Raw genomic sequence first — 23719 nt, forward strand, 5'->3', positions numbered from 1 at the left:
GCAAGAAGTTGGACCTGAACTTGGATCCAGTCCACCTGGCCCACCCCCTGCCCCACCCCTGACACTTCATGTTCTGTTTCCACCCGGGCAGGGATCTGTGTGGCTGACCCCTATGAGGTCACGGTGATGCAGGATTTCTTCATTGACCTGCGTCTACCCTACTCTGTTGTGCGCAATGAGCAGGTGGAGATCCGAGCCGTCCTCTACAACTACCGGGAGGCGGAGGAGCTCAAGGTGGGCCCCTGGTGCAATGGAAGCATGATGGGGGCTTGGAGAAGAGGGTCTGTGGTACATTCCCCTGACTTGATACTCTCTCTCCCCGGCAGGTGAGGGTGGAATTGCTCTACAATCCAGCCTTCTGTAGCCTGGCAACGGCCAAGAAGCGCCACCAGCAGACTCTGATCATCCCACCCAAGTCCTCGGTGCCCGTGCCTTATGTCATTGTGCCCCTGAAGGTCGGCCTCCATGAGGTGGAGGTCAAGGCTGCTGTCTACAACCACTTCATCAGTGATGGCGTCAAGAAGACCCTGAAGGTCGTGGTGAGTCCTTGGGGTACCTGCTGCCGCTCGTCCTTCAGGAAAGGCTCCTGTTCTCCCTGTGCTGTCAACCCAGGTTAGAGACCCAGGCCAACCTTAGGAAATTCAGGAGTCCTGGAGGTTTGGAAGCAGGGCCGGGATTAGGGTGAGGCAAGTGAGGTATTCTCCTTGGGCACACAATTTTAGGGTGCACCCAAAAGCTCAAACAAAGATCAATAATATTTTTTTCATTAAAATATATTTTAATATCAAATATGACATTTTGTAACACCTTTCAGCATAGGAGTTTTCTTTTGACTTTAAAAATCTTGGTGGGAATTCCCTGGCAGTCCAGTGATTGGGACTCAGCGCTTTCACTGCTGTGGCCCCGGGTTCGATCCCTGGTTAGGGAACTAAGATCTCGTAAGCCGCATGGTGCAGCCAAATAAATAAATAAATAAAATAAAAATGTTTATCTGTAGACACATGACGGCTCACATTGGGCCTTTGATTCTAATTAAGATAGCCCCTCTTTTAATTGAGCACTTATGTGTCAGCCACTGTGTTAGTACTTATGTACATTCTTTCATTTATTTTTTCTTTTTCTTTATTCTTATTTATTTATTTAAAATTTTTGTTTTACTTTTATATTATTTGTTTTATTTTTAGATTTTTATTTTATTTAGCCCATTGAGAGGCATTTGGTTTAAAAACAGACTCTGGAGCAGAGTACCAGGTTCAAGCCCAAATTCTGTTCTACTCACTGTGTGACCTTGGGCAAGTTACTTCACCTGTCTGTATCCCAGTTACCCCATCTTTAAAATGGCATTGATAATAGCAGTACCCACGCCAGTGGGTTGTTGTGAAGATTACATGAATTAACCCCAGGAAAGCAATCTTCTAGGCACATAGGAAGATTTCTAAAGGTCTTGTTATTTCTTTATTAATTTATAATTTTATTATTAATTTGCACAACAGTGGGTATGAGGTAGATGTTTTTGTTTTTGTTTTTTGCGGTACGCGGGCCTCTCACTGTTGTGGCCGCTCCCGTTGCGGAGCACAGGCTCCGGACGCGCAGGCTCAGCGGCCATGGCTCATGGGCCCAGCCGCTCCGCGGCATGAGGGATCTTCCCGGACCGGGGCACGAACCCGTGTCCCCTGTATTGGCAGGCAGACTCTCAACCACTGCACCACCAGGGAAGCCCGAGGTAGATGTTTATATTACCTCCTTATAAGGAAGGAAGCGAGGCACAGACAAGTTAAGTAACTGACTTCCAGTCATACAGCTAAGGTCAGGTGGAGGCCATCATGCCTTATGCTACAGTAATCCCAAGAACAGTGCCCTGCTGACTGTCTGTCTGCCCTTTTATTCACACGACTCCCCCTACCCCTAACACTGTCCAGCCAGAAGGAATGAGAGTCAACAAAACTGTGGCCGTCCGCACACTGGATCCAGAACATCTGGGCCAAAGTGAGTCAGCGAGGCAGAGGGGGTGAGGCCTGGGTGGTGATGCAGGGTGGGGTGGGAGGGGGCTGGTGCCATCGGTGTCTCCCATTCACCCGGCAGAGGGAGTGCAGCGAGAGGAAATCAAAGCTGCCGATCTCAGTGACCAAGTCCCAGGCACGGAGTCAGAGACCAAGATCCTCCTGCAAGGTGAGATGCCCTTGGCCCCAATCCCAGGGGACCCAGAATGGTGTTGGGGGGCCATGACTCCTAAGCAGGGAGCCCAGTTCCATCTAATCCCAGGAGTATTTAACCACTGTGTTTCCCGCCTCCTCTTCAGCTAGAACCCCTCCTTAATCTGCTTTATAGAAGGCTCCAGGCAGTACTTAGTTCAGCAAATAGCTTTTGCTGATAAAGAAGCAGTAGAGTTCAAGAGAAGAAGTTCTGGATTTAATCGCCTCGGATGGAGAACTGGGGCAGGAAGGGGCAAGACGGAGCTGGAAAGGCACCTTGCAACTTGAGAGCTGTAAGGTTTTGGGAGGAGACCCTTGGTTTCCTCATCTGTGATAGGGGTGAATAATAGTATGGATATCTAAGGGTTGTTGGGAGGATTAAATGAGATACTGTATGGTGTTAGAACAGAGCCTAGCCAATAGCATTAAGCATGATAAAAGTATTCATGGTTGTTGTCCCTGGAATTATTTTACCACTGGTGTAACCAGAGGACCCAGGGACCGGAGTTCCCCTGTGAAGCAGAAGCCCACTCCCACCGCCCACAAATGCAGAGCCCCCTCTAGCCACTCAGCCGTGCGTCACTTCCATCACTGACATGCTCCCAGCTGTCCCTGACCCCTTGGGCCCTGGCTGGTCAGAGCCTGGAAATGCTGGGGGCAGCCCCAGACTTGAGTGCCATCCTCACGCCCGGCTGCAGGGACCCCAGTGGCCCAGTTGACAGAGGACGCCATCAACGGGGAGCGCCTGAAGCACCTCATCCAAACCCCCTCGGGCTGTGGGGAGCAGAACATGATCAGCATGACGCCCACGGTCATCGCGGTGCACTACCTGGACAACACAGAACAGTGGGAGAAGTTCGGCCTGGAGAAGCGGCAGGAGTCCTTGGAGCTCATCAAGAAGGGTGTGCGCCCCACCCGCCCCTCTGAGCCCCCTCCGGCCCTGAGACCCCACCTCTCTGAGACCCGCTCCTATGAAACCCCTCCACCCCTGGACCCTGCCCCTCTGAGCCCCCTCCACTCCTGAGACCCCGCCCATCTCGAGGCCCCGCGCCTCCTCTGAGAGCACTCCCTCACCCCTCTCTGAGCCCCTCTCGGAGCTCCCTCCCCCGCTGAGGCCCGCTTGCCCCTGAGAACCCATTTTGAGAACCCTCCTCTCTCTGAATCCCCTCTCCTCCGAGAACTCCTTCCCCTTCTTCTCTCTGATCCTCCCACCCTGAGTCCCTCTCCGCTTTAAGCTCCCCTCCCTCCTATACGCCCGCCCCCTGCCCAGAGCCCCACCTTTCCTCTCTGGACCCCTGTCCCGCCCCTCACAGAATCTTTATCCTCTTTCTAAGCCCCTCCCCTACCTGGCCTACCCACCCCAGCCACCCCCTCCACGCAGCCTCTAGTGACACTTCTCTCCTCCCTGCAGGGTACACCCAGCAGCTGGCCTACAGACAACCCAACTCGGCTTACGCCGCCTTCCTGAACCGGCCAGCCAGCACCTGGTGAGTCTACACGATCAGCTTGCTCATCCTCAGCCTTGCACCTCCCTGAGCGGGGCCTGGGGTGGTCTAGGCGGGTCGCCACCCAGAGTCAAGGTACCAGCCCGCTGTGTAACCTGCAGGCAACGCTGGGCCCTGAGGTTTGGGAAGGGAACCTGGGCCGACCAGGCTAGGCCCTGCCTCTCTCTGCTCATTGGTTGTCTGGGATGCCAGTCTCCGGATCCCAGAGACAATTGGCTCATGCTCTGTACCCACCCACCAGGCTGACAGCCTTCGTGGTCAAGGTCTTCTCACTGGCCTCCAACCTCATCGCCATCGACTCCCAGGTCCTCTGTGGGGCCGTCAAATGGCTGATCCTAGAGAAGCAGAAGCCTGATGGAGTCTTCCAGGAGGATGGGCCCGTGATACACCAAGAAATGATTGTAAGAGGCAGAGATTCGGAGCAGGCTGGGAGAGGAGGGCACCTGAGCATCACAGGATGGACTGGAGGAAGATTCCGTCATCCACCCACTGCCCCAATTCACTGTGTGTGGGAATAGGGAAATGAGGGAACTGAAAGTGTCATTCCTCCCTTGCAAAAACCAGAGACCTACAGGATCTGGTGCAAAACGAAATTCCCCTGGCTCTGCATCGCTCTTAAACACAGAACTCAGAGCTGTGGTCCCAAAAGTGTGCTCCCCAGGCCAGCAGCATCAGTACTATCTGCAAACTTGTTAGAAATGCAAAATGTCAGAAATTCTCAGGCTGGACTCCAGATGCACTGAACCAGAAAATTTAGGGGCAACGCCTAGGAATCTAAGTTTTAACACCCTCCCCCCCACCACCCCCACCAGGTGTGCTTAAGTTGGAGAATTGATGCCTTAGCCTGACCTTTCAGGCTTCCAGCCTCATAGCCTTACCTCCTTCTTTCCACACTCCACCTGTACTGCTGGGAGCCTTGCTCTATACAGACACAGGGCCTTTGCACATGCTGTTCCTGCTGCCTGGCATGCTAACCCCTGCCCTCTTTGAGAGTTTACTCCTACTCACTGTTCAGATCGTGGTTCCAGCTATCATCCCTCAGGGACACTTTTCCGTGACTGAGTCACACTCCCACTGTCCTTTCTCAATGCCACATCCACTTCTCCTGTGTAGCACTCATCAGTTTGTAATTATATATTTGTTGATGAGCTGGTTGGTTCCTATCTGTCTCCCCTACCAGATGGGGAGTTCCATGAGGGCTGGGGCCGGAGTCTGGTTTTCATCCAACATCTCAACCACACCATCAGCAACATTTGCAGAATGAATGAATGAATACCAAAGAGCTTGACCCTCCTGGGGAGAAACTGGGAAGAGACCCAGCGCTGCCTTAACCGGCTGATCCTACAGGGGGGTTGGTTGGCGTGTGGGAACACACTGGTGACCCTATCCTTGTTTCCTGCTTCTCCTCTAGGGTGGCTTCAAGAATCCCGAGGAGAAAGACGTGTCCCTCACGGCGTTTGTTCTCATCGCGCTGCAGGAGGCTAGAGACATTTGCGAGGCACAGGTCAACGTAAGTGTCCCCCGCTCTCTCCCTTCTTCCTCTCCCCCACGTAGGATACATCCACCTGGGAAGGTGAGGTGTTGCTTTCGGGCCATTTCCAGTCCTCCCAGTGCGGTAACAACCACCACAGCAGCCATAAGAGTATCTAACTAAGATAACTCATCTAAGAGTGTGACATGTTTAAGTCCTGTAATCCTTGTAACAGCCCAAGAGGTAGGCTACTCTTATTATCCCCAGTTTACAGAAGAGAAAACTGAGGCACAGAGAAATCAAAGATCAGGTCCTTTCTGCCCGCTTTACCATTGTCAGAGACTTGTAGCCACTTTCAACAAAAGTCCCTTCAGCTTGCTTTCCACAACACTCCTACATCTGTATCCTTGCTGCTTCCCTAAAGAAAACTCAGGACACAGAGCTAAAAGGGGAGTGGGGGCGGAATCCTCAAGATTATTACCTTAGTCTGAGGGATCTTTCAGGAGATTTTTAAAGGGGTCCATGACCCCAAAAGGAAAAGCATTAAAAATGTTGGCTCATTGCTATCCCCTTTTCCTCTAGTTTTGGTTCTGAAGCAGAGAAGCTTAGAAAGACAGGCTCCTGAGAATCTGTAATCACTCCCTCTGCTTTGCCCTGGGGTTTTGAGAGTGGGTTGTTTGAATTTTAGTTGCCCTAGTGGGGAACCTCTAGGACCTCCTCTTCAGCCAGCTGCTTCTCCCTCCTCAGAACCCCAGAAAAGAGGTGGAGGGGAGGGGGCTGTTACCTTTTATGCCCAAGAGGGACCCAGGCCTTCCTGGTTCCAACCTTGAAGATTTGAGAGAAATTATAGCAGAAAAGAGCACTAGAACTGTGGGGTCAGACAGAACTGACCTCAAATCCTGACTCTCAGGCACTTCCCCTTGCTGGGCCTCAGTGTGTGCATCTGTAAAATGGGTATAATAATCTTTGCTTTTTTTTAGGACTCTCTGAGTTGTCCTAGATGTCACACATGTGTCCTAGTTATCATACATGTGACCTAGATTGTACAAAAATAGATGGGAATTTTATTTTAGGGATCTAAGAATTTATCGAATTCAAAGATGAAAGTAGGGACTTCCTTGGTAGTCCAGTGGTTAAGGTCCGATCCCTGGTTGGGGAACTAAGATCCCACATGCCTGTGAAGTCAAAAAAAAAAAAATGAAAATAGCCTCAGGGACTCTGCCAGGATGCTTTGTTCTTCATGTTCTCACATGTCTTTCATTCCCTTCTCGCCCAATAATTCAACTTTTCCCTGCCATCCAGCCTGACTGGCACAACATGGCCATCTTCCTTGGCGAAATAGTCAGACCAAGGCTAGAGCTCAGATTCCCAGTGAAGGATTCTGATTGGCTCAGCTTGGGTCAGGATTCACCCCTGGACCAATCAGCTGAGGCCAGGAAGTAGGTCTTAGTGGGCAAATATGGCTGCTTCCACTGTGGCCATGTGAATGGAAGGGAGGAGGTATTCTTACAACAGTCAATGACAGATGTAGGAGGGATAGCTGGGCAGGCAAAAGGATTGTTTCTTCTACAACACAGCAATGAAGTATGGCATAGGCTGTGGAACCAGACTGCTGGCATTTAAATCAACAGGATGCTGCCCAGCTTGTGGAAGCCAGTTGTTAAATTTCCAGGACTTTGCAAGCTGGTTGTTAAAGACAATCATTGTTAAAAATTAAATTATATCAACTTACAGTTAAACTGCAAACATTAAACACTAAAAACACAGGTAATAAACACTTAAAATGTATCACTTCCTAAATATTTTGCTACCTTTTATCATATTCTCTTGAGGTTACTTTTGTCTGTTGTATCTGTATGGTGGAAACATTATATGATGTTGTGTTACTGCCCATCTCTTCCCAAATCTACATTCAGTGATGCCACATTGCTAGGTTGAAATCAGCCATGATAGTATTGACACCAGGGAAATCAGCAAACACTTCAAATCATGTCTTCTCCCAATCCCCATCTTTCTGGGTCACAGTATTTTTATCTGTGCAGTAGGATAATGATGAAAATAATACCTGTCTCATAGGATTTTATGAGATTAAATGAGCGGATATATGACTGGGACATAGTAAGAGCTAGCTGTGATGATGATAATGATTGGATAAGAGGTGTTCCCTTGGTGTGCTGAATCTGCCTCATACTAGCTCACGAGTGCCTTTTGGGGACATCTCTTCCCCACTGCATGTTCAGGGACATCACATTAGTAGCTTGAAATTGACCATCGTGGAAGTTTTTACACCACAGTAATTGGCAGTAGCAACCCCTCCACCCACCCACCCCCCAATCCCGTGCCTCCACTGGAGAGCTGGTTGTTAACAATGTTGTTTAAACATTTACTAGCACAACACAGGTTATATAGACTCCCCTGCCCCCCCCCCACCCCAGCACAGACTAGGTCCTCAGCAACAAAGCAGCTCACAATGGGAAACCCTTGAAAATAGACAGATGCAAGGCAGATAGGTCCCAAGGACAGAAACCACCTGGTGCCCAAGAAGTGATGCTTATGTGATCCTTACCAGTTCTCTGTGGCAGCAACGCCCACCTGACCAGAGCACCCAATCCTCTTTCTCATAGAGCCTGGGGGGCAGCATCACTAAGGCAGGAGACTTCCTTGAAGACCACTACATAGAGTTGCAAAGACCATATACTGTGGCCATTGCTGGCTACGCCCTGGCTCTGTTGGGCAAGCTGGACGATGCCCTCGTCAACAAATTTCTGAACACAGCCACAGGTGAGGGGCAGCCTGGAGGGGTAAAGAGGGATGCATGGCTGGGGTGTGAGGGTGGCCCTCTCGAGCTGGGATGCATGGCTTTAAGCTGCACTGGGATGGACAGCTCCAAGCTGAGCTGGGATGGATGACTATGGTGTGAAAAGTTCTCAATGTAAGCCACACAAGAAGGTTCATTGCACAGTTTATTCAACAATGTTGAATGTTGTGTGTTGAGCACTTGCTATGACACGGCAGTGAGGTGTCATTAAGAACATGGGCTCTGACATCAGACAGATATAAATTGAAATCCCACTCTGCCACTTTCTCACTGTCTGACCTTGTACAAGTTGCTTAGCCTCTCTGGACCTTAGCTTCCTCATCTTAAAATGATACCTATGTCATAGGGTGGTTGTAAAGATTAAATGAATAATGCAAGTAGAAAAGGGTCTAGCATACTGTAAGAGCTCTATCACTGATAGCATCGTTGCCTTTAATATTGTTAATAATATCATTATCTCAAGGGTAATTAAGATCCGATAAGATAATGCCATAGGGAATTCAGCACAGTGATGACACTGTATCATGTTTGCACTCACTGATAATAAGATATCTCAAGTAACATAATGTAACATATACTAAAGTGGCTTAACACAACAAAAGTTTGTTGTTGGTGAACAGCTCTCCTCCGTACAGTAATGCAGGGATCCAGGCCTCTATCTTTTCCAGGCTCTGCCACTCTGGGGCCTCAGAACACATCCCATCCAAGCTGAAGGGGAAGTAGGAAGACTGTGCAATGGAGGTGGACCAGACATGGAAGGGTCCCCATCATTGCCGTGCACATTCCATTGGCCAGAGCTCAGTCATGTGGCCATACCTACCTGCAAAGGCATCTGGGAGATGTAGTCCAACTGTGTACCCAGGAAGAGGAGGGTATGGTTCTTAGTGACAGTCTCTGCCATTGTTACTTTCTTAGGCACTTGGGACACCACAGTGAATACAGCACAGCTCCTGCCATTATGGCCTCACACTCCAGTTGAAGAAAGAAATGAGTTAATAGGTTACTGTAGAGCATCATAGTGCTGGGATGGGAGAAGCACAGGATACTTTGAGAGACAGCAGGAAGAAGGGCCTCACCCAATCTTGGGGTGCCATTGAAGCTGAATTGTATAGGGTGGGTAAGAACCAACCAGGAGTAGATGGAGAAAAGGTGCTCCAAGTCAAGGGAACAGAATATGCAAAGGCTCAGAGGTAAGAATTAGCATGGCAAGTTTAGGGAATCTCCTGCAGTGGGGCTGCAGTTCAGAATTCAAATGGAGAAGTGAAGGTTAATGAGGGAAGAGAATGAGGCAGGAGCCAGCAGATTGAGGACCTTGAATGTGGGCCAGGACACCTGAACACCAACAGGTCTAGTATGAGTCTTTTTCTGAGCTTTCTCTGAGCTATTTACAGGCTAGACAGAGCAGTGAGCATTATGGGGTGGGGGTTCTCCCTGCAGAAAGGAACCGCTGGGAGGAGCCTGGCCAGAAGCTCTACAACGTGGAAGCCACATCCTACGCCCTCTTGGCTCTGCTGATGCTCAAAGACTTTGACTCTGTGCCTCCTGTTGTGCGCTGGCTCAATGAGCAGAGATACTACGGAGGTGGTTACGGCTCCACGCAGGCAAGTAGCCCCACACCCCCAGGCACCTGCATCCCAACCTCCTATGGCCTCCCATTAGCTTTCTGGAGAAGACACCGAGACCAAGAGAGGCAGTGCTTCTGTCCCATGAGGCAGGATGATTGGAATGAAGTTGAGAAATCTTCTTTTTTTTTAATTGCAAACCCATCTATGGATTCTAGACTACATTCTGGATGCCTCAAGCTGTGTTCTGAGCCTCCTTTTCCATCCTGGTGTCTAGATCATGTTCTCAGGGCCCAGGTTCAGGTGTGAGCCTCTCTCTCCTCCTGTAGGTTCTAGACCATGTTCCCATTTCTACCACGTTCCCATCTTATCCTGTCTCACTGGTGGGTTCTAGACCAGGTTCTTAATGATTCTAGGCCATTATCCAAGCCTTTCTCTCCCACTGGTGGGCTCTAGGCCATGTTCTCAGTTCCATCAAGCTCTCAGTGTTACCGCATCTTACTGTGAGTTTTAGACCAGGTTCTCAGTTATTCTAGTCTCTAATGGGTTCTAGATCATGGGTTCAGTAACCTCAAACTCCAGCAACCTCAGATTCCAGTTTAACCCTTTTTCTTTCTGGTGGGCTCTCAATCACATTCTCGGCGTCACATTCCAATTTTGGGTTCTAGATCAGATGCTTAGTGTTCCCAGATTCCAATTTTATTCTTTTTTTCATGAGTGGGTTCTAGACACATTCTCAGTGCCTCTAAACTCTTGTCTCAGACTCTCTCCTCTGGATGGGTCTAGACCACCTTCTCAGTGTGGCTAGACTTTCAGTGTTATGTTTATACTTTCTGGTGGGTTCTAGACATGTTCCCAGTGTCTCCAAGTTCTGGTCTGAACCTCTCTCACTCAGAGAGTTCTAGGACATGTCCTCGGTATCCAGCAACCCCCAGTCGTATTCTCACCCTCTCTGGTGGGTTCTAGGTCACAGCCTCAGGGCCCCAAGTCTGATCTGAGTCTCTTCATCCTTCAGTAGATTCTAGATTCACCCTCTTTCTCTGTCATGGGCAACAGGCCACTTTTATGGTGTTCCAAGCCTTGGCCCAGTACCAGAAGGATGTCCCTGATCACAAGGAGCTGAACCTGGATGTGTCCATCCAACTACCCAGCCGCAGCTCTCAGATCAGACATCGTATCATCTGGGAATCTGCTAGCCTCCTGCGCTCAGAAGAGGTATAGCCACCTGGCCAAACCCTCATCACTTTCATCCTCCATGCCAGTCAGAGTTTGCTAGGAGGCGGGAGGGAGGGCAGATGCCCATCACAGCCAGGGGAAGGCTTGGTTCCCAATGCTCTCTCTTCTCTCTCCCCACTCCCCACAGACCAAGGAAAATGAGGATTTCACATTAACAGCTCAAGGGAAAGGACAGGGTACCTTGTCGGTAAGGAACGGGAACCCACACCTTCTTGGCCCACCACTTTCTCTAGGTTCCTCTGCCCCAGAGGCACCCTCTCCTTCCCAAGTCAAGTGGGCTGACACCTTGTCTCCCCTCTCATCTCGCCAGGTGGTGACCGTGTACCACGCCAAACTCAAAAGCAAAGTCACCTGCAAGAAGTTTGACCTCCGGGTTTCCTTACATCCAGCCCCCCAACGAGGTAAAAGGAGTCCAGACCCTATCTGTCACCCTTCCACCACCCCCATGCTAATGTCTCCCTCCCTCTTGGATCAGAACCCAGGAAACCCCCTACGCCATCCTTCTGTCTTCTGTGTTTCTAGTCAAGAAGCCTCAGGATGCCAAAAGCTCCATGATCCTTGACATCTGTACAAGGTAAGAGATGGGTCACTGGGGTTCATCTTGGCCATCCCTCTGTCTCTAGCAAGACTTCTCACAAATAATAACTGTGATGCTTAATGCTTTCTGAGAGTGTATTGTGCATCTAGTCCTGTGCTAAATACCCACAAGGAGACAGCAAGCAGTCCTCACTTTGCATGACAGTGTGAGACTGGCAATGACAATGTAAGCTGAGTCTGTACAAAGTCATCTTAATCATCCATGAAATTACAACTGTTCCATGACCTTTATTTTATTTTTTTTTAAACATCTTTATTGGAGTATAATTGCTTTACAGTGGTGTGTTAGTTTCTGTACTTTCTGCTTTTTAACAAAGTGAATCAGTTATACGTAAACATATGTCCCCATATCTCTTCCCTCTTGCGTCTCCCTCCCTCCCACCCTCCCTATCCCACCCCTCCAGGTGGTCACAAAGCACCGAGCTGATCTCCCTGTGCTATGCGGCTGCTTCCCACTAGCTATCTATTTTACGTTTGGTAGTGTACATATGTCCATTCCACTCTCTCACTCTGTCCCAGCTTACCCTTCCCCCTCCCCATATCCTCAAGTCCATTCTCTAGTAGGTCTGTGTCTTTATTCCCGTCTTGCCCCTAGGTTCTTCATGACCTTTTTTTTTTTTTAGATTCCATATATATGTGTTAGCATATGGTATTTGTTTTTCTCTTTCTGACTTACTTCACTCTGTATGACAGACTCTAGGTCCATCCACCTCACTAGAAATAACTCAATTTCGTTTCTTTTTATGGCTGAGTAATATTCCATTATATATATGTGCCACATCTTCTTTATCCATTCATCTGTTGATGGACACTTAGGTTGCTTCCATGTCCTGGCTATTGTAAATAGAGCTGCAATGAACATTTTGGTACATGACGCTTTTTGAATTATGGTTTTCCATGACCTTTAAAAATTTTAGTCACAACATCAAAAACTCTCACACTGCCAGTTTTAAAGGTCTGGAGAAACGAAAGTATAGTAAGATGAGTATTTGTTGAGTACACTGTAATTTAAAACATCAGAACACCGAGACAACAATTGGTTGGGTTCCTTTTTCCCCCCTTTGTAAGATACTTCTCCAAAGCACTGTGGTTGGGACAGTGTCTCCTTTTTTCTCTTTGTCTAACTTGTGAGATAAAGCAAGCATCTTTTCGTGCCATAGTGAATTGTCACGTTCTCTTCTAAGTTTGGGTCAACTTCCAATATTTCATTCTTTGAGCTTTCAATGTCATCAGATATCCAAGAGACCCTTTAATGTGATGATGGTTTTTGCTGGCGTCCCTTCCTCTGGGACATCCACATCCTTTTTGTCACAACCACTTTCCTCACTTGTGTTGATCAGTTTGCCTCACTAAGTTCCTCTGACCACGTAGCTCGTCTTGCAAATGGCAGCAGAGTCAACCTCTCCGTGGTCTTCTATTTTTTCTCTAACTCCATTTATGTTTTACTCAAAGTTTACTTCCAGTGTTATCACTCTTCATTTCATGGCTGTGCTTTCATCTTTGTTGGCCAATTCCCTCTTTCAATGATCCATTTTTGTAAAATGTCACACAGGTTTTTTCCACTGTGAGAGAAAGGAGTGACACAACTCACTCCTTGCTGTCTGTGTGTGAACTGAAGAATGGATGCTCAGTGACCCAACAGACTCTGAAAGAAGGGATGTGATTGGTCACTGGTTGTGAGGTGCATCTGTTATTTATGAAGTGATTGGTGGAGTGAAGAGCTAGCAACAAGATTTGTCCTTTATGTCATTACTCACGATGAATATACCGTGGTACTGAAATCTGAACCATGGTGCTGAGGGACTGATGCTATTGAACTAGACCATGGTAACGGAATCATGCAAAGTGAGAACATGCCCATATTCTTATATCTTCATTCTCTAGAACTAAGGCAGGGAGAGAGGTTAAGTAACTCATCAAATGTTACAAAGAGCTGGGATTTGTACCCAGGCAGTTGGGCTTCAGAACCTGAGCAATTAATCACCTTGGTCATTATGCTACATTTCCTGTATTCCCCTTGGGGGAATGTTTCCTAAAATCGAACCTCACTCTATGCTGCTCTGTGGGAACTAGAGGCCTCAGTCCCTGATATGACCCCCTTGTTCAGGCAGTGACCCCACCTTAGGGCCCAACCCCTCTCCCCCTGCCCCATCCAGGTACCTGGGACACCAGGATGCCACTATGTCAATCCTGGATATATCCATGATGACGGGCTTCTCTCCTGATATTGACGACCTCAAACTGGTATGAAGGTCTTGGGCTCGGGGGCTGGGATCCATGGGAAGGAGCCCAGGGTCTGGAAGGAGCTGGAGGGAGGGAAGGGGATGCAGGAGGGATTTTCACAAGCCTCACCCTTCCCCAGCTGAGCACTGGTGTCGACAGATACATCTCTAAGTATGAGCTGAACAAAGACTCCACAAAGAACACCCTCATCATCTACCTGGACAAGGTAAGGCTTCCACTGGCATCTTGACCCCTACCTGGCTGGCCTTTGCTTCTCCATTGGCCTTGTCTCCAGGTCAGGCCAGCCCCAGCCTAGGGGAGACAGGGTCTGGGATGCTGGTGTGGGAGGAAAGGGCATGTAAAACAAGGTCAACCCACCTTCTAGAAGCATCTCACCTTTTTTTTTAAAAAATGTATTTATCTTATTTATTTATTTTTGACTGCGTTGGGTCTTCATTGCTGCACGCGGGCTTTCTCTCGTTGCGGTGAGCAGGGGCTACTCTTCGTTTTGGTGCGCGGGCTTCTCATCGTGGTGGCTTCTCTCGTTGCGGAGCATGGGCTCTAGGCGCACGGGCTTCAGTGGTTGTGGTGCACGGGCTCAGTAGTTGTGGCTCGTGGGCTCTAGAGAGCAGGCTCAGCAGTTGTGGCACACGGGCTTAGTTGCTCGGCGGCATGTGAGATCTTCCCAGACCAGGGATCAAACCTGTGTCCTCTGCGTTGGCAGGCGGATTCCTAACCACTGCGCCACTAGGGAAGCCTGCAACTCACCTTCTGACCACTCATGTTCCAACCTCATTTTTCACTTGCTCCCTCCAGCCTCTTCTCATCAGAGTCTTGAATAACCATTGAAAAAAACCACCTTGGTTTAAAACAAAAAGTGCTCGGTGGAGAAAAAGGACTTCCCTTGCTCCCACCCCCTAGCATTTCTCTCTTCTCTTATTTTCTCTCCATCTAGCCTTCTCTTGCTGTCTTTATCTTGAACATAATTCCTTCTCTTTCCTGCTTATTTCTTCCCCTTCTTGTATCCGCATATCTTCCCTGCTAACTCCCTGTACCCTCACCCCATGTTAGTCAGCATAAGCAACACTAGCTACTATAATAAAACCCCTAAGAATATGGGGGTCTCAACACAAGAGACTTGTATGTCCCACTTGTGTAAAGTCCAGCTGGTACAGGAGGTAAGGAAGGGGACTTCTGCTCCATGTGGTCACGCAGGGATCCACGTACCTTCCATCTTGGGGTTCTGTAATCCCTGGGATTCTGGACTCCTCTGCTGGATCCATCCTTTCTAGAAGAAAACGGGGTTGTGCATGAGATGGGTTTTTTCTTTCTTTCTTTTTTTTTTTGAGATGGGTTTTTTAATGGTTTTCTTTTTTGTATTTTAATTTTTCTACCTTAAAATTTTTATATAATTTCAACCTTACAGACAAATTTCACAGCACAATGAAGAAGTTCCATATAACCTTTACCCCAATTCACTAATGGTTAGCATTTTCCTCCAAATATACATGATGCCTATGTATATGTACATATATATGTATATCTGTTTCCTTCCTTCATCTCTCCCTTCTTCCCTTTCTTTTTTCTTTCTTCCTTTCTATTTATTGCAACTTTATTGAGATTTAATTGACATATAACACTGCGTAGGTTTAAGATGTACAACGTAATGATTTGATATGTGTATATATTGGGAAATAATTACCACAATAAGGTTAGTTACATCCATCCCCTCACATAGTTATAAAGTGTGTGTGTGTGTGTGTGTGTGTATGTGTGTGTTAAGAACTTTTAAGATCTAATCTTTTAGCAACTTTCAAATGTCTATTGCAGTCTTGTTAACCATGGAATGTGTTTAAGGATATAGATAGCAATCCTTGGCCAGAACTCAATCACATGGCCGCACGGAACTCAAAACATGCTGAGACGTGTAAACTAGCCATGCGCCGTGGAGAAAAAGAAATGGATTTGATGAACTGCTCATTAATTTTTGGCAAAGATTCCTGCTCCCCCCCATCTTGCCCACCCATATCCTTCCTTGAGCCCTCAGTTTCTCCACCACTGCTCCAACCTCCAGACCCCATGCTGGACTTCCTCCCATGTCACCCCCTTGACCAACCTCCTCCTCCTTTCCAGGTCTCACACAGCCTGGAGGACTGTCTATCCTTCAAAGTTCACCAGTACTTCAACGTGGGGCTCATACAGCCTGGGGCAGTCAAGGTGTACTCTTATTACAACCTGGGTGAGCAGCTGTCCTAGGGCCTGGGGTCCCAGGGATCTGGGAATTAGGAGTCTAGGGGTCCCAGGAATGCAGGAGTTAAGAGTCTGGGGGTCCCGGGAATCCAGGGGTTAGGAGTCTGGGGTTCCCAGGGATCTAGGAGTTAAGAGTCTGGGAGGGTCCCGGGAATCCAGGAGCTAGGAGTCTGGGGGTCCCAAGAATCTAGGAGCTAGGAGTCTGGCGGGTCCCGGGAATCCAGGAGTTAGGAGTCTGGTGGTCCTGGGGATATGGGACTTAGGGGTCTGAGGGTCCCAGGGTTGGGGACCTGGCCTCAGCAGGTCTGATGGACTGGAGTTGGGAAACTGAGACCCCCCAGCTGTGGTCTCTGGGGTGGAGGCCCTAGCCCTCGCCATCTCGTCTGCCCACAGATGAAGTTTGCACCCGGTTCTACCACCCGGAGAAGGAGGACGGGATGCTGGACAAACTCTGCCACAAAGATACATGCCGCTGTGCTGAGGGTGGGTGCGCAGGCGCCAGGAGGGGTGGCCACGCCCACTGGACCCCTGATTCCACGGGGTGGGGGCGGTGACCCGGGAGGGCTGGGCATACTCGTGGGTGGTAGGCCCTGAACGAGAAGCGGGACTTAGACCGTGTCCCCCGCCCACCCACCCACCCACCCCACAGAGAACTGCTTCATGCAGCACACGGAGGACGAGGTCACCCTGGAGGACCGGCTGGACAAGGCCTGCGAGCCGGGCGTGGACTATGGTGAGTCTGGCGGGGGCGGGGCTGGGGGGGGGGGTGCGCGGGCGGCGCGCGCATGCGTGGTTGTGTGTGAGCGGAGGTGTGACGGCGCGTGTGGTCATTGCTACGTGTGGCTGTGGTTGTGTGTGTGATGTGTTGTGAGGGGCTCTGATTGCACGGGGAACCGTGGTCATGAGGGGGATGGTATGTGGGCGTGTGTGAGAGAGGAGTTTGTCCGTGGACAGGAGCAGCTGTCGTTGTGCCTGTGACTGTCGTTGTGGACGGCTGTGATTGTGTGCATGGCTGTGAGTGTGGCTGGGTATGTTACTGCGGTGGGGGGCGGGCAGGGGGCTTGAGCCTGCCTGGCTGTGGTCCTGCCCGTATCGGATTGGGAGGAGCTGGGTGACGGCGCCCCACAGACAACCCTGCCCAGGACCCACACTGTCTTCTTTCCCCCGCCCACAGTGTACAAGACCAGACTTCTCAGGAAGGAGCTGTCGGATGACTTTGACGATTACATCATGGTCATCGAGCAGATCATCAAATCAGGTTAGCCCTGCGTCTGCTGTCTTTCTGCCTCCTCCTCCCCCGTGTCCGTCCCTCCCCCCAGCTCAGCTTCCCTCTCCCTCCCCTTCAGGCTCCGATGAGGTGCAAGTTAAACAGGAGCGTAGGTTCATCAGTCACATCAAGTGCAGACAAGCCCTCAAACTGAAGGAGGGGGCCCACTACCTCGTGTGGGGCATCTCCTCTGACCTGTGGGGAGAGAAACCCAAGTGAGTGCCCGCCCTGCACCTGCGCGTGCCCGCCTCCCCCCCCCCCCGCCCTTCCCCTCCCCCTCCTGACCTGTCTCTCTTCCCCCAGCATCAGCTACATCATCGGGAAGGACACCTGGGTGGAGCTGTGGCCTGAAGCGGATGAATGCCAAGACGAGGAGAACCAGAAACTGTGCCAGGACCTGGCCAACTTCACCGAAAACATGGTGGTCTTTGGCTGCCCCAACTGATCCCACCACGATTGTCCACCAAATAAAGCTCCAGTTCTATTTCACAAGTCTCCCAAAGTCTGGAGCTCTTTGAGAGGGGGAGAGGCAGCTGTGATCCCCCGCTGCCTCACTTGCAGCTCAGCTCCATCCTACAGGAACTTCCTGTAGTTCACCTGCAAGTTCGCAGGCTTCCTCACCTACGGCGCACGTGCCTGCCTCACTTGCACCTCACCTGCACCTGCATCTTCCCCTGAATCTCAGCTGCACCTCAGCTCCATCCGTACCTGAATTTTCATTTGCATCCTCACCAGCAGCTCACCGCTCCTTCACCTGAGTTCTCACCACCTTCCTTACCTGCCTCTTTATTGCACTGTCACCTGAACTCTTACCAGGATCTCATCTGAATCTTTACCTGCTCTCTCACCTGCACACTCAACCTGTACACTCGCCTGTATTTTCTGCATCTTCACCTGCTTCCCCCACCTACATCTTTACCTGTAAACTTACCTGTATCTTTACAAACATGCTTACCTATACTCTCACCTGTCTTTCCACTTGCATCTTCACCTGTATTTTCTCTGCATCTTCATCAGTGTGAGGACCTGCATGTTTACCTACATTCTTCTCTGGATGTCTTCCTGTATTCTTACCAGCGTCCTTATCTGCATCCTCACCTGCGTATTTACCTGCCTTCTCACTTGCACCTTCCCCTACGTCTTTACCTATCAGAACTTCACCAGCATCAGAACTTCACCAGCATCAGAACTCTCCAGTCCTCCTCTGCCTTCTCACCTTCATGCTCACCTGCATCCTTACCTGCCATCCTCACCTGTTCTCGTCTTCATCCCATTTGCTCTCATCTGCAGCTCACTTTCACTCCATTTCCCGTCTCACGCATCCCATTTGCATCGTCTAGACTCACCCCACCCTCCAGGTCACCACTTTGTAGATGGGCCTGAACAGACTGGTAAGATTGTGTGAGGCGGCTGGGCCTGGAGGGGGCGGTAAAGGTCAGGCAGGGTGATGTTTCCAGCTGGAGCCCTGAGGGACCAAGCCAGAGATGTGACTCGTATCTCAGCGGTTGAAGAAGGAGTGCAGGGGCTGTTGTGGTCACAGCCTCACCAGAAACACATGGTGGGGCAGCAGCCACAGTTGAGTGAGGCTGTCAAGGGGCCCCAAGTGCCTCTTCTAACTCCACCTGTGGTCCCTTGAGGACTGTTGAGGGTGGAATCCAGGCTCCGACTCGGTAAGGTCATCAAAGGAAAACCCCCCTGAACCTGGAAGTCACGCCTGCATAGCCCCCTTCCCCTAAGACCCTGGGTCCTGGAAACCCCACCTCCCAACTTCAGGAATGTTGGGGAAATTGACTCACAGTCTACCACAACTCCCTCCAACCTCTAGTTGCCGGACACCCCCGTCAAGGGGAGACACAGAGATCCTCATTACTCACTAGGTGTCACAGCTGACATCTGCCAGGCCCCCCGCCCTCCTTTATGTGCAATTTTTCGTTTCTTTTCTTGCTTTGTTTCTTTAATGTGTGGGATGTTTTTGTTTTTTACTTTTTTTTTTAGCATCTATGTTTCTAGGCTGTGAACAGCACAGACAGGACCTTACATTCTAAAGACAGCATGGAGTTGATTTCAGACAGTGAGGGTATCCAAAAAGGAAAGGAGATCAGGGTGACCTGGGAAGCCTGCCTGCAACGGGGCCAGCCAGTGAAGTCACTTAGATTGAAGGATGGTTCAGTTTATGTGTCAATTTTGTTAGGCTATGGTGACCAGTTGTTTGATCAAATATCAGGCTAAATGTTTCTCAGAAGGTTTTTTTTTTTTGAAATATTTTTACTTTTTATTGAAAACTGCACTGAACACTAAATGTCCACCTTTACAATAAACAAATACAGTCATGGTAACACACTAAAATAAAACATATTTCCGATAGCCATTATTTTTCTGTTTGGGACAGTTTTGAAGGTTTTTTAGTCACAAAACAGGAATGTCAGGACTTCCCTGGTGGCGCAGTGGTTAAGAATCCACCTGCCACAGCAGGGGACATGGTTTCGAGCCCCAGTCCAGGAAGATCCCACATGCCGCGCAGAGCAACTAAGCCCGTGCGCCACAACTACTGAGCCTGCGCTCTAGAGCCCGCGAGCCACAACTACTGAAGCCCACGTGCCTAGAGCCCGTGTTCCGCAACAAGAGAAGCCACCGCAATGAGAAGCCTGCGCACTGCAACAGAGTAGACCCTGCTCGCCGCAACTTAGAGAAAGCCCACGCACAGCAAGGAAGACCCAGCACAGCCAAAAATAAGTTAAATGAATAAATTTATTTTTTTTAAAACTTGAAAAAAAAACCGGAATGTCCCTATCCAAAGGCTCAAAATAGGCCATCTTTTAACCAAAAAGGCGGTGATTCACAAAAGGCTATGAATACAACATGTAACTAGCTGATATAAATCTAATAGAATTTGTTAAAATCAGTCACATCTAATAACACACCTGAAGTATTCTTATATAAAATATCTCATGAAGAAAAGAAGACTTTATCAATGTCTAAAAAAGTGCATTTGTTCATAGACAATCTGACAAGTTACCATAAAATATTTCCTGAGATATAATGCAACATTATTCTTCTTGAACACTTTCAGTTCAAGACTTGCCACTCAATAAAATAGCTGAGGATATGAAACTGAGAAAATATTTTTGATTATAAAGAGCTTGTGAAACTTAATACTTTTTTTTTTTTTGCATCATCAGAGGGCATTACTGAACTCACAACCAACATACCCGCTCTGTATGCAGTTCAGATGGGTGAGGCTTCTCTGTACAGAAGCCTGTACTGTCTTTAATCCTATGCTTGTGGTTGTCTAACACAGTTTTCTCCCCATTTTGTAGTAGTTTAACCTTCCTATTAGCAAAAAAGGTAGTCAGCCCCCATGGACTGAAGGAACTAGAGTCAGGATGGTGATTTCCTCTTACTATTTTTTATTTTGATGTTTGGAACTCTTTTTTTGTTGTTGGGTTTTGGGTTTTTTTTTATTTTTAAACTTTTTTTTTTTTTTTTTTTGGTACGTTGGGTCTTTGTTGCTGAGCGTAGACTTTCTCTAGTTGCCGCGAGAGGGGGCTACTCTTTGTTGCGGTGCGTGGGCTGCTCAATGCGACGGCTTCTCTTTGTTGAGGAGCACAGGCTCTAGGCGAAGGGACCTCAGTAGTTGTGGTTCTCGGGCTCTAGAGAGCAGGCTCAGTAGTTGTGGCGCAGGGGCTTAGTTGCTCCGCGGCATGTGGGATCTTCCCGGGGTGGGGGGGGGGCGGGGGACAGGGGAATCCATGTCCCCTGCATTGATAGCAAGATTCTTGACCACTGAGCCACCACGGCAGCCCGGTTTTTGGATTTTTAATTTTTTTTTAATTTTTTCTTTGTTTTCAATTGAAGTATAGTTGATTTACAATGTTAAGATGTTTGATGCAACATTCTAGAGCAAGGGGTTCAGGACCTGCTGTGCCCAAGAGACGGATAAAGGAAAAAGATCTATTTATTCTTTTTTTTTTTTTTAAAGAAATTGGCAATGTAATTTTTTCAAGTATTTTTTAAAATGTATTTGGCTGTGCCAGGTCTTAGTTTCGGCATGTGGGATCGAGTTCCCTGCCCAGGGATCGAACCTGGGCCCCCTGCATTGGGAGTGTGGAATCTTAACCACTGGACCACCAGGGAAGTCCCAAGATCTATTTACTCTTTGTGATTGGATGCACAGATGAAAACCTTAACTCACGATAACAGAAGTTGGTCGTTACTAAATCACGTCCAGTCTTTTTCCGTGCTTCTGTAAGCAGATGACATCTTCAGTTTGCCCCTGTCGCTAGCTCTTTTGTGGTTTTAACACCGACCATGATGCAAATGTCCAGAATCAGCTTAAAAGACTGTCAAATTCCTTTTCTCTTGGTTCATCTATTTTTCACTGTCTCTTGGTGCCAGTTGTATCCAAATGATTACCTTTCCTCACTCTCTGCTATTGCTTGTTGGGGTGTTCTGGGCTGTCCCCATGTTTTCGTGGGCTGGTTGGGAGAGGGAGCTTGGGAAGGGTGTGCCACCGTGGGGAGGTTGTGGGTCCCCAGGATGCCCCGGGGCATGATCCCTTCCAAGGCTGCAGGAAGTCCTCCCGGAGCCACGCCCATGATGCCTGGCGGGCATCTGTAGGTGACACCGTCAAACTCTGGATGAATTGCTCGCTGATCTATTACGGACCAGGGTGCTGTTATGACCAAGAATTCCTAGTTCACACAGTTTCTTAAGCTTTCTGGCATGCCACATGTGATTGTCTAGCTGGTCTCTGCTCACTATACCAGGCCTTGTGAGGTGTACAAATGAGATGTGGTGCATCTGTCAAGGGACCCTGAGCAAAGCCGAAAGGCTCCGATTGGTGCACCTGGAAGGCCACCCCCTCGTATCCTGCCTTCCTTGAGGGCTCAGGCTAAGACTTTCTCATCCACCAGTCCTCCGCGGGTGGCATTCACTAGGAATGCCCCTTGTCTCATCCGCTTTATAGTAAAATCAATGATGAGGTGGTGGTTATATCCGTTGAGACTACAGTGCAAGGAGATGCAGTCTCTCTGATACAGTAAGTCCTGTAGGGTATAGATCCTCTGCACACCCAGGGACGGCTCGATCCCATCCTGCAAGTAGGGGTCATAAAATATGATGCTGAGGGAGGGAGGGAGATGCAAGAGGGAAGAGATATGGGAACATGTGTATGTATATAACTGATTCACTTTGTTATAAAGCAGAAACTAACACACCATTGTCAAGCAATTATACTCCAATAAAGATGTTAAAAAAAAAAAAGACACTAGAGCTATTCAATGGGGAAAGGAATATCATTTCAATAAATAGTGCTGGAACAACTGGAAAAAAATAAAATAAAATATGATGCTGAATCCAAACATTCTGCCCCGTGCGACAGAAGCACGTGAGACCCAGCATCTCCCCACGGATGCAGGCTGCCCCTGAGGCAACCTCCCGGATCAGCTCGACGCTCTGTACCCACGGGCGTTCCGCAGTGCCTGGTACAGCCGTGGGTTCCCCTGGGACAGATGGAGGTTGTGGCAGATGGTGGAGTCGTCTGTCTCTTCCACGGCCGCCATGGGATGTTAGCACGAGGCGATCCCGAGCTCGCCCGCAGCCTTGCCGTCCACGTGGTCGAAGCTGCTGCCTATCCGCACCATCACCCTCGGGGCCTCGAGCTCCTTCAGGTCCTCCCCGGTGAGGGTGATGATGTGGTACATCGTGGCACAGACAGCCTCGTTTAAAACCTTCTCGTGCATCTCCTGAGTGGACTGTGCGTCACAGAAGGCCACGGTGGCCAGGTCCTTCAGGATGGGCATCTCCACCGTGCGGTCTCGCCCATGGAGCAGCGCCACCGGGGGGTGGGGGCGTGCAAGAGGCCCGTTCATGATCTAGGGGAGGATACCTTCACAGATTCTGTCCAATCGCTGTCGCTTGACTTTGTGCATATCCACAAGGGCCATTCTTTTTTTTTTGGTCGCGGGGCACGCACCATTCTGGATCTTCGTTCCCGACCAGGGAGCGAACCTGTGCCTCCTGCAGTGGAAGTGTGGAGTCCTAACCACTGGACCGTACAAGGGCCATTATTTATCGAACTTTGCACCTCTCTCATTCAAAAGCCCAAGTGGTCCTCTAAGAACTTTGGGACCCTCTCAGGAGTCTGCGGGCATTACGCCACTAAGCACCCAATATAAATTTGTCCACAAACTCTGTAGTTCACGTCATGGGCTGTCCGTCTTTTCTTTTCTTTTCTTTTTTTAAATTAATTTATTTTATTTGTTTATTTTTGGCTGCATTGGGTCTTCGTTGCTTCGCGCAGGCTTTCTCTAGCTGCAGCGAGCGGGGGCTGCTCTTCGTTGTGGTGCGCGGGCTTCTCATTGCGGTGGCTTCTCTTGTGGAGCACCGGCTCTAGGCACACGGGCTCAGTAGTTGTGGCACGCGGGCTCAATAGTTGTGGTGCACAGGCTTAGTTGCTCTGTGGCATGCTGGACCTTCCCAGACCAGGGCTCAAACCCGTGTCCCCTGCATTGGCAGAAGGATTCTTAACCCCTGCGCCACGAGGGAAGCCCCCATCCTTTTAAGAGATTCCAACTTCATTGATTTAAAACGTTTCAGG

The 23719-nt window shown here is 49.2% G+C and overlaps 1 protein-coding gene and 1 pseudogene across 1 annotated transcript in view; one reads left to right on the plus strand and one right to left on the minus strand.

Moving 5' to 3' along the window:
• Window positions 1–17616, plus strand: part of C3 (complement C3) — a 34874-nt gene extending 17258 nt beyond the window's left edge. Inside the window, exons 20-41 of the mRNA XM_033854534.2 lie at window positions 92–234; window positions 327–539; window positions 1920–1986; window positions 2083–2169; window positions 2891–3094; window positions 3604–3679; window positions 3939–4098; window positions 5109–5207; window positions 7793–7949; window positions 9424–9587; window positions 10605–10763; window positions 10912–10971; window positions 11095–11185; window positions 11307–11358; window positions 13538–13625; window positions 13744–13830; window positions 15738–15843; window positions 16248–16337; window positions 16504–16587; window positions 17029–17112; window positions 17201–17336; window positions 17425–17616. Of these exons, the coding sequence (XP_033710425.1) occupies window positions 92–234; window positions 327–539; window positions 1920–1986; window positions 2083–2169; window positions 2891–3094; window positions 3604–3679; window positions 3939–4098; window positions 5109–5207; window positions 7793–7949; window positions 9424–9587; window positions 10605–10763; window positions 10912–10971; window positions 11095–11185; window positions 11307–11358; window positions 13538–13625; window positions 13744–13830; window positions 15738–15843; window positions 16248–16337; window positions 16504–16587; window positions 17029–17112; window positions 17201–17336; window positions 17425–17566 (2549 nt within the window). The 3' untranslated portion in view covers window positions 17567–17616. The remainder of the gene's footprint in view (window positions 1–91; window positions 235–326; window positions 540–1919; window positions 1987–2082; window positions 2170–2890; window positions 3095–3603; window positions 3680–3938; window positions 4099–5108; window positions 5208–7792; window positions 7950–9423; window positions 9588–10604; window positions 10764–10911; window positions 10972–11094; window positions 11186–11306; window positions 11359–13537; window positions 13626–13743; window positions 13831–15737; window positions 15844–16247; window positions 16338–16503; window positions 16588–17028; window positions 17113–17200; window positions 17337–17424) is intronic.
• A 3934-nt stretch (window positions 17617–21550) lies between these two features.
• On the minus strand, window positions 21551–23066 carry LOC117311786 (C-terminal-binding protein 2-like; annotated as a pseudogene).
• Between the last annotated feature and the right edge of the window lie 653 nt (window positions 23067–23719).

The sequence above is a fragment of the Tursiops truncatus genome, chromosome 3 (assembly GCF_011762595.2).
Source record: "Tursiops truncatus isolate mTurTru1 chromosome 3, mTurTru1.mat.Y, whole genome shotgun sequence".
NCBI classification, from domain to species: Eukaryota; Metazoa; Chordata; class Mammalia; order Artiodactyla; family Delphinidae; genus Tursiops; species Tursiops truncatus.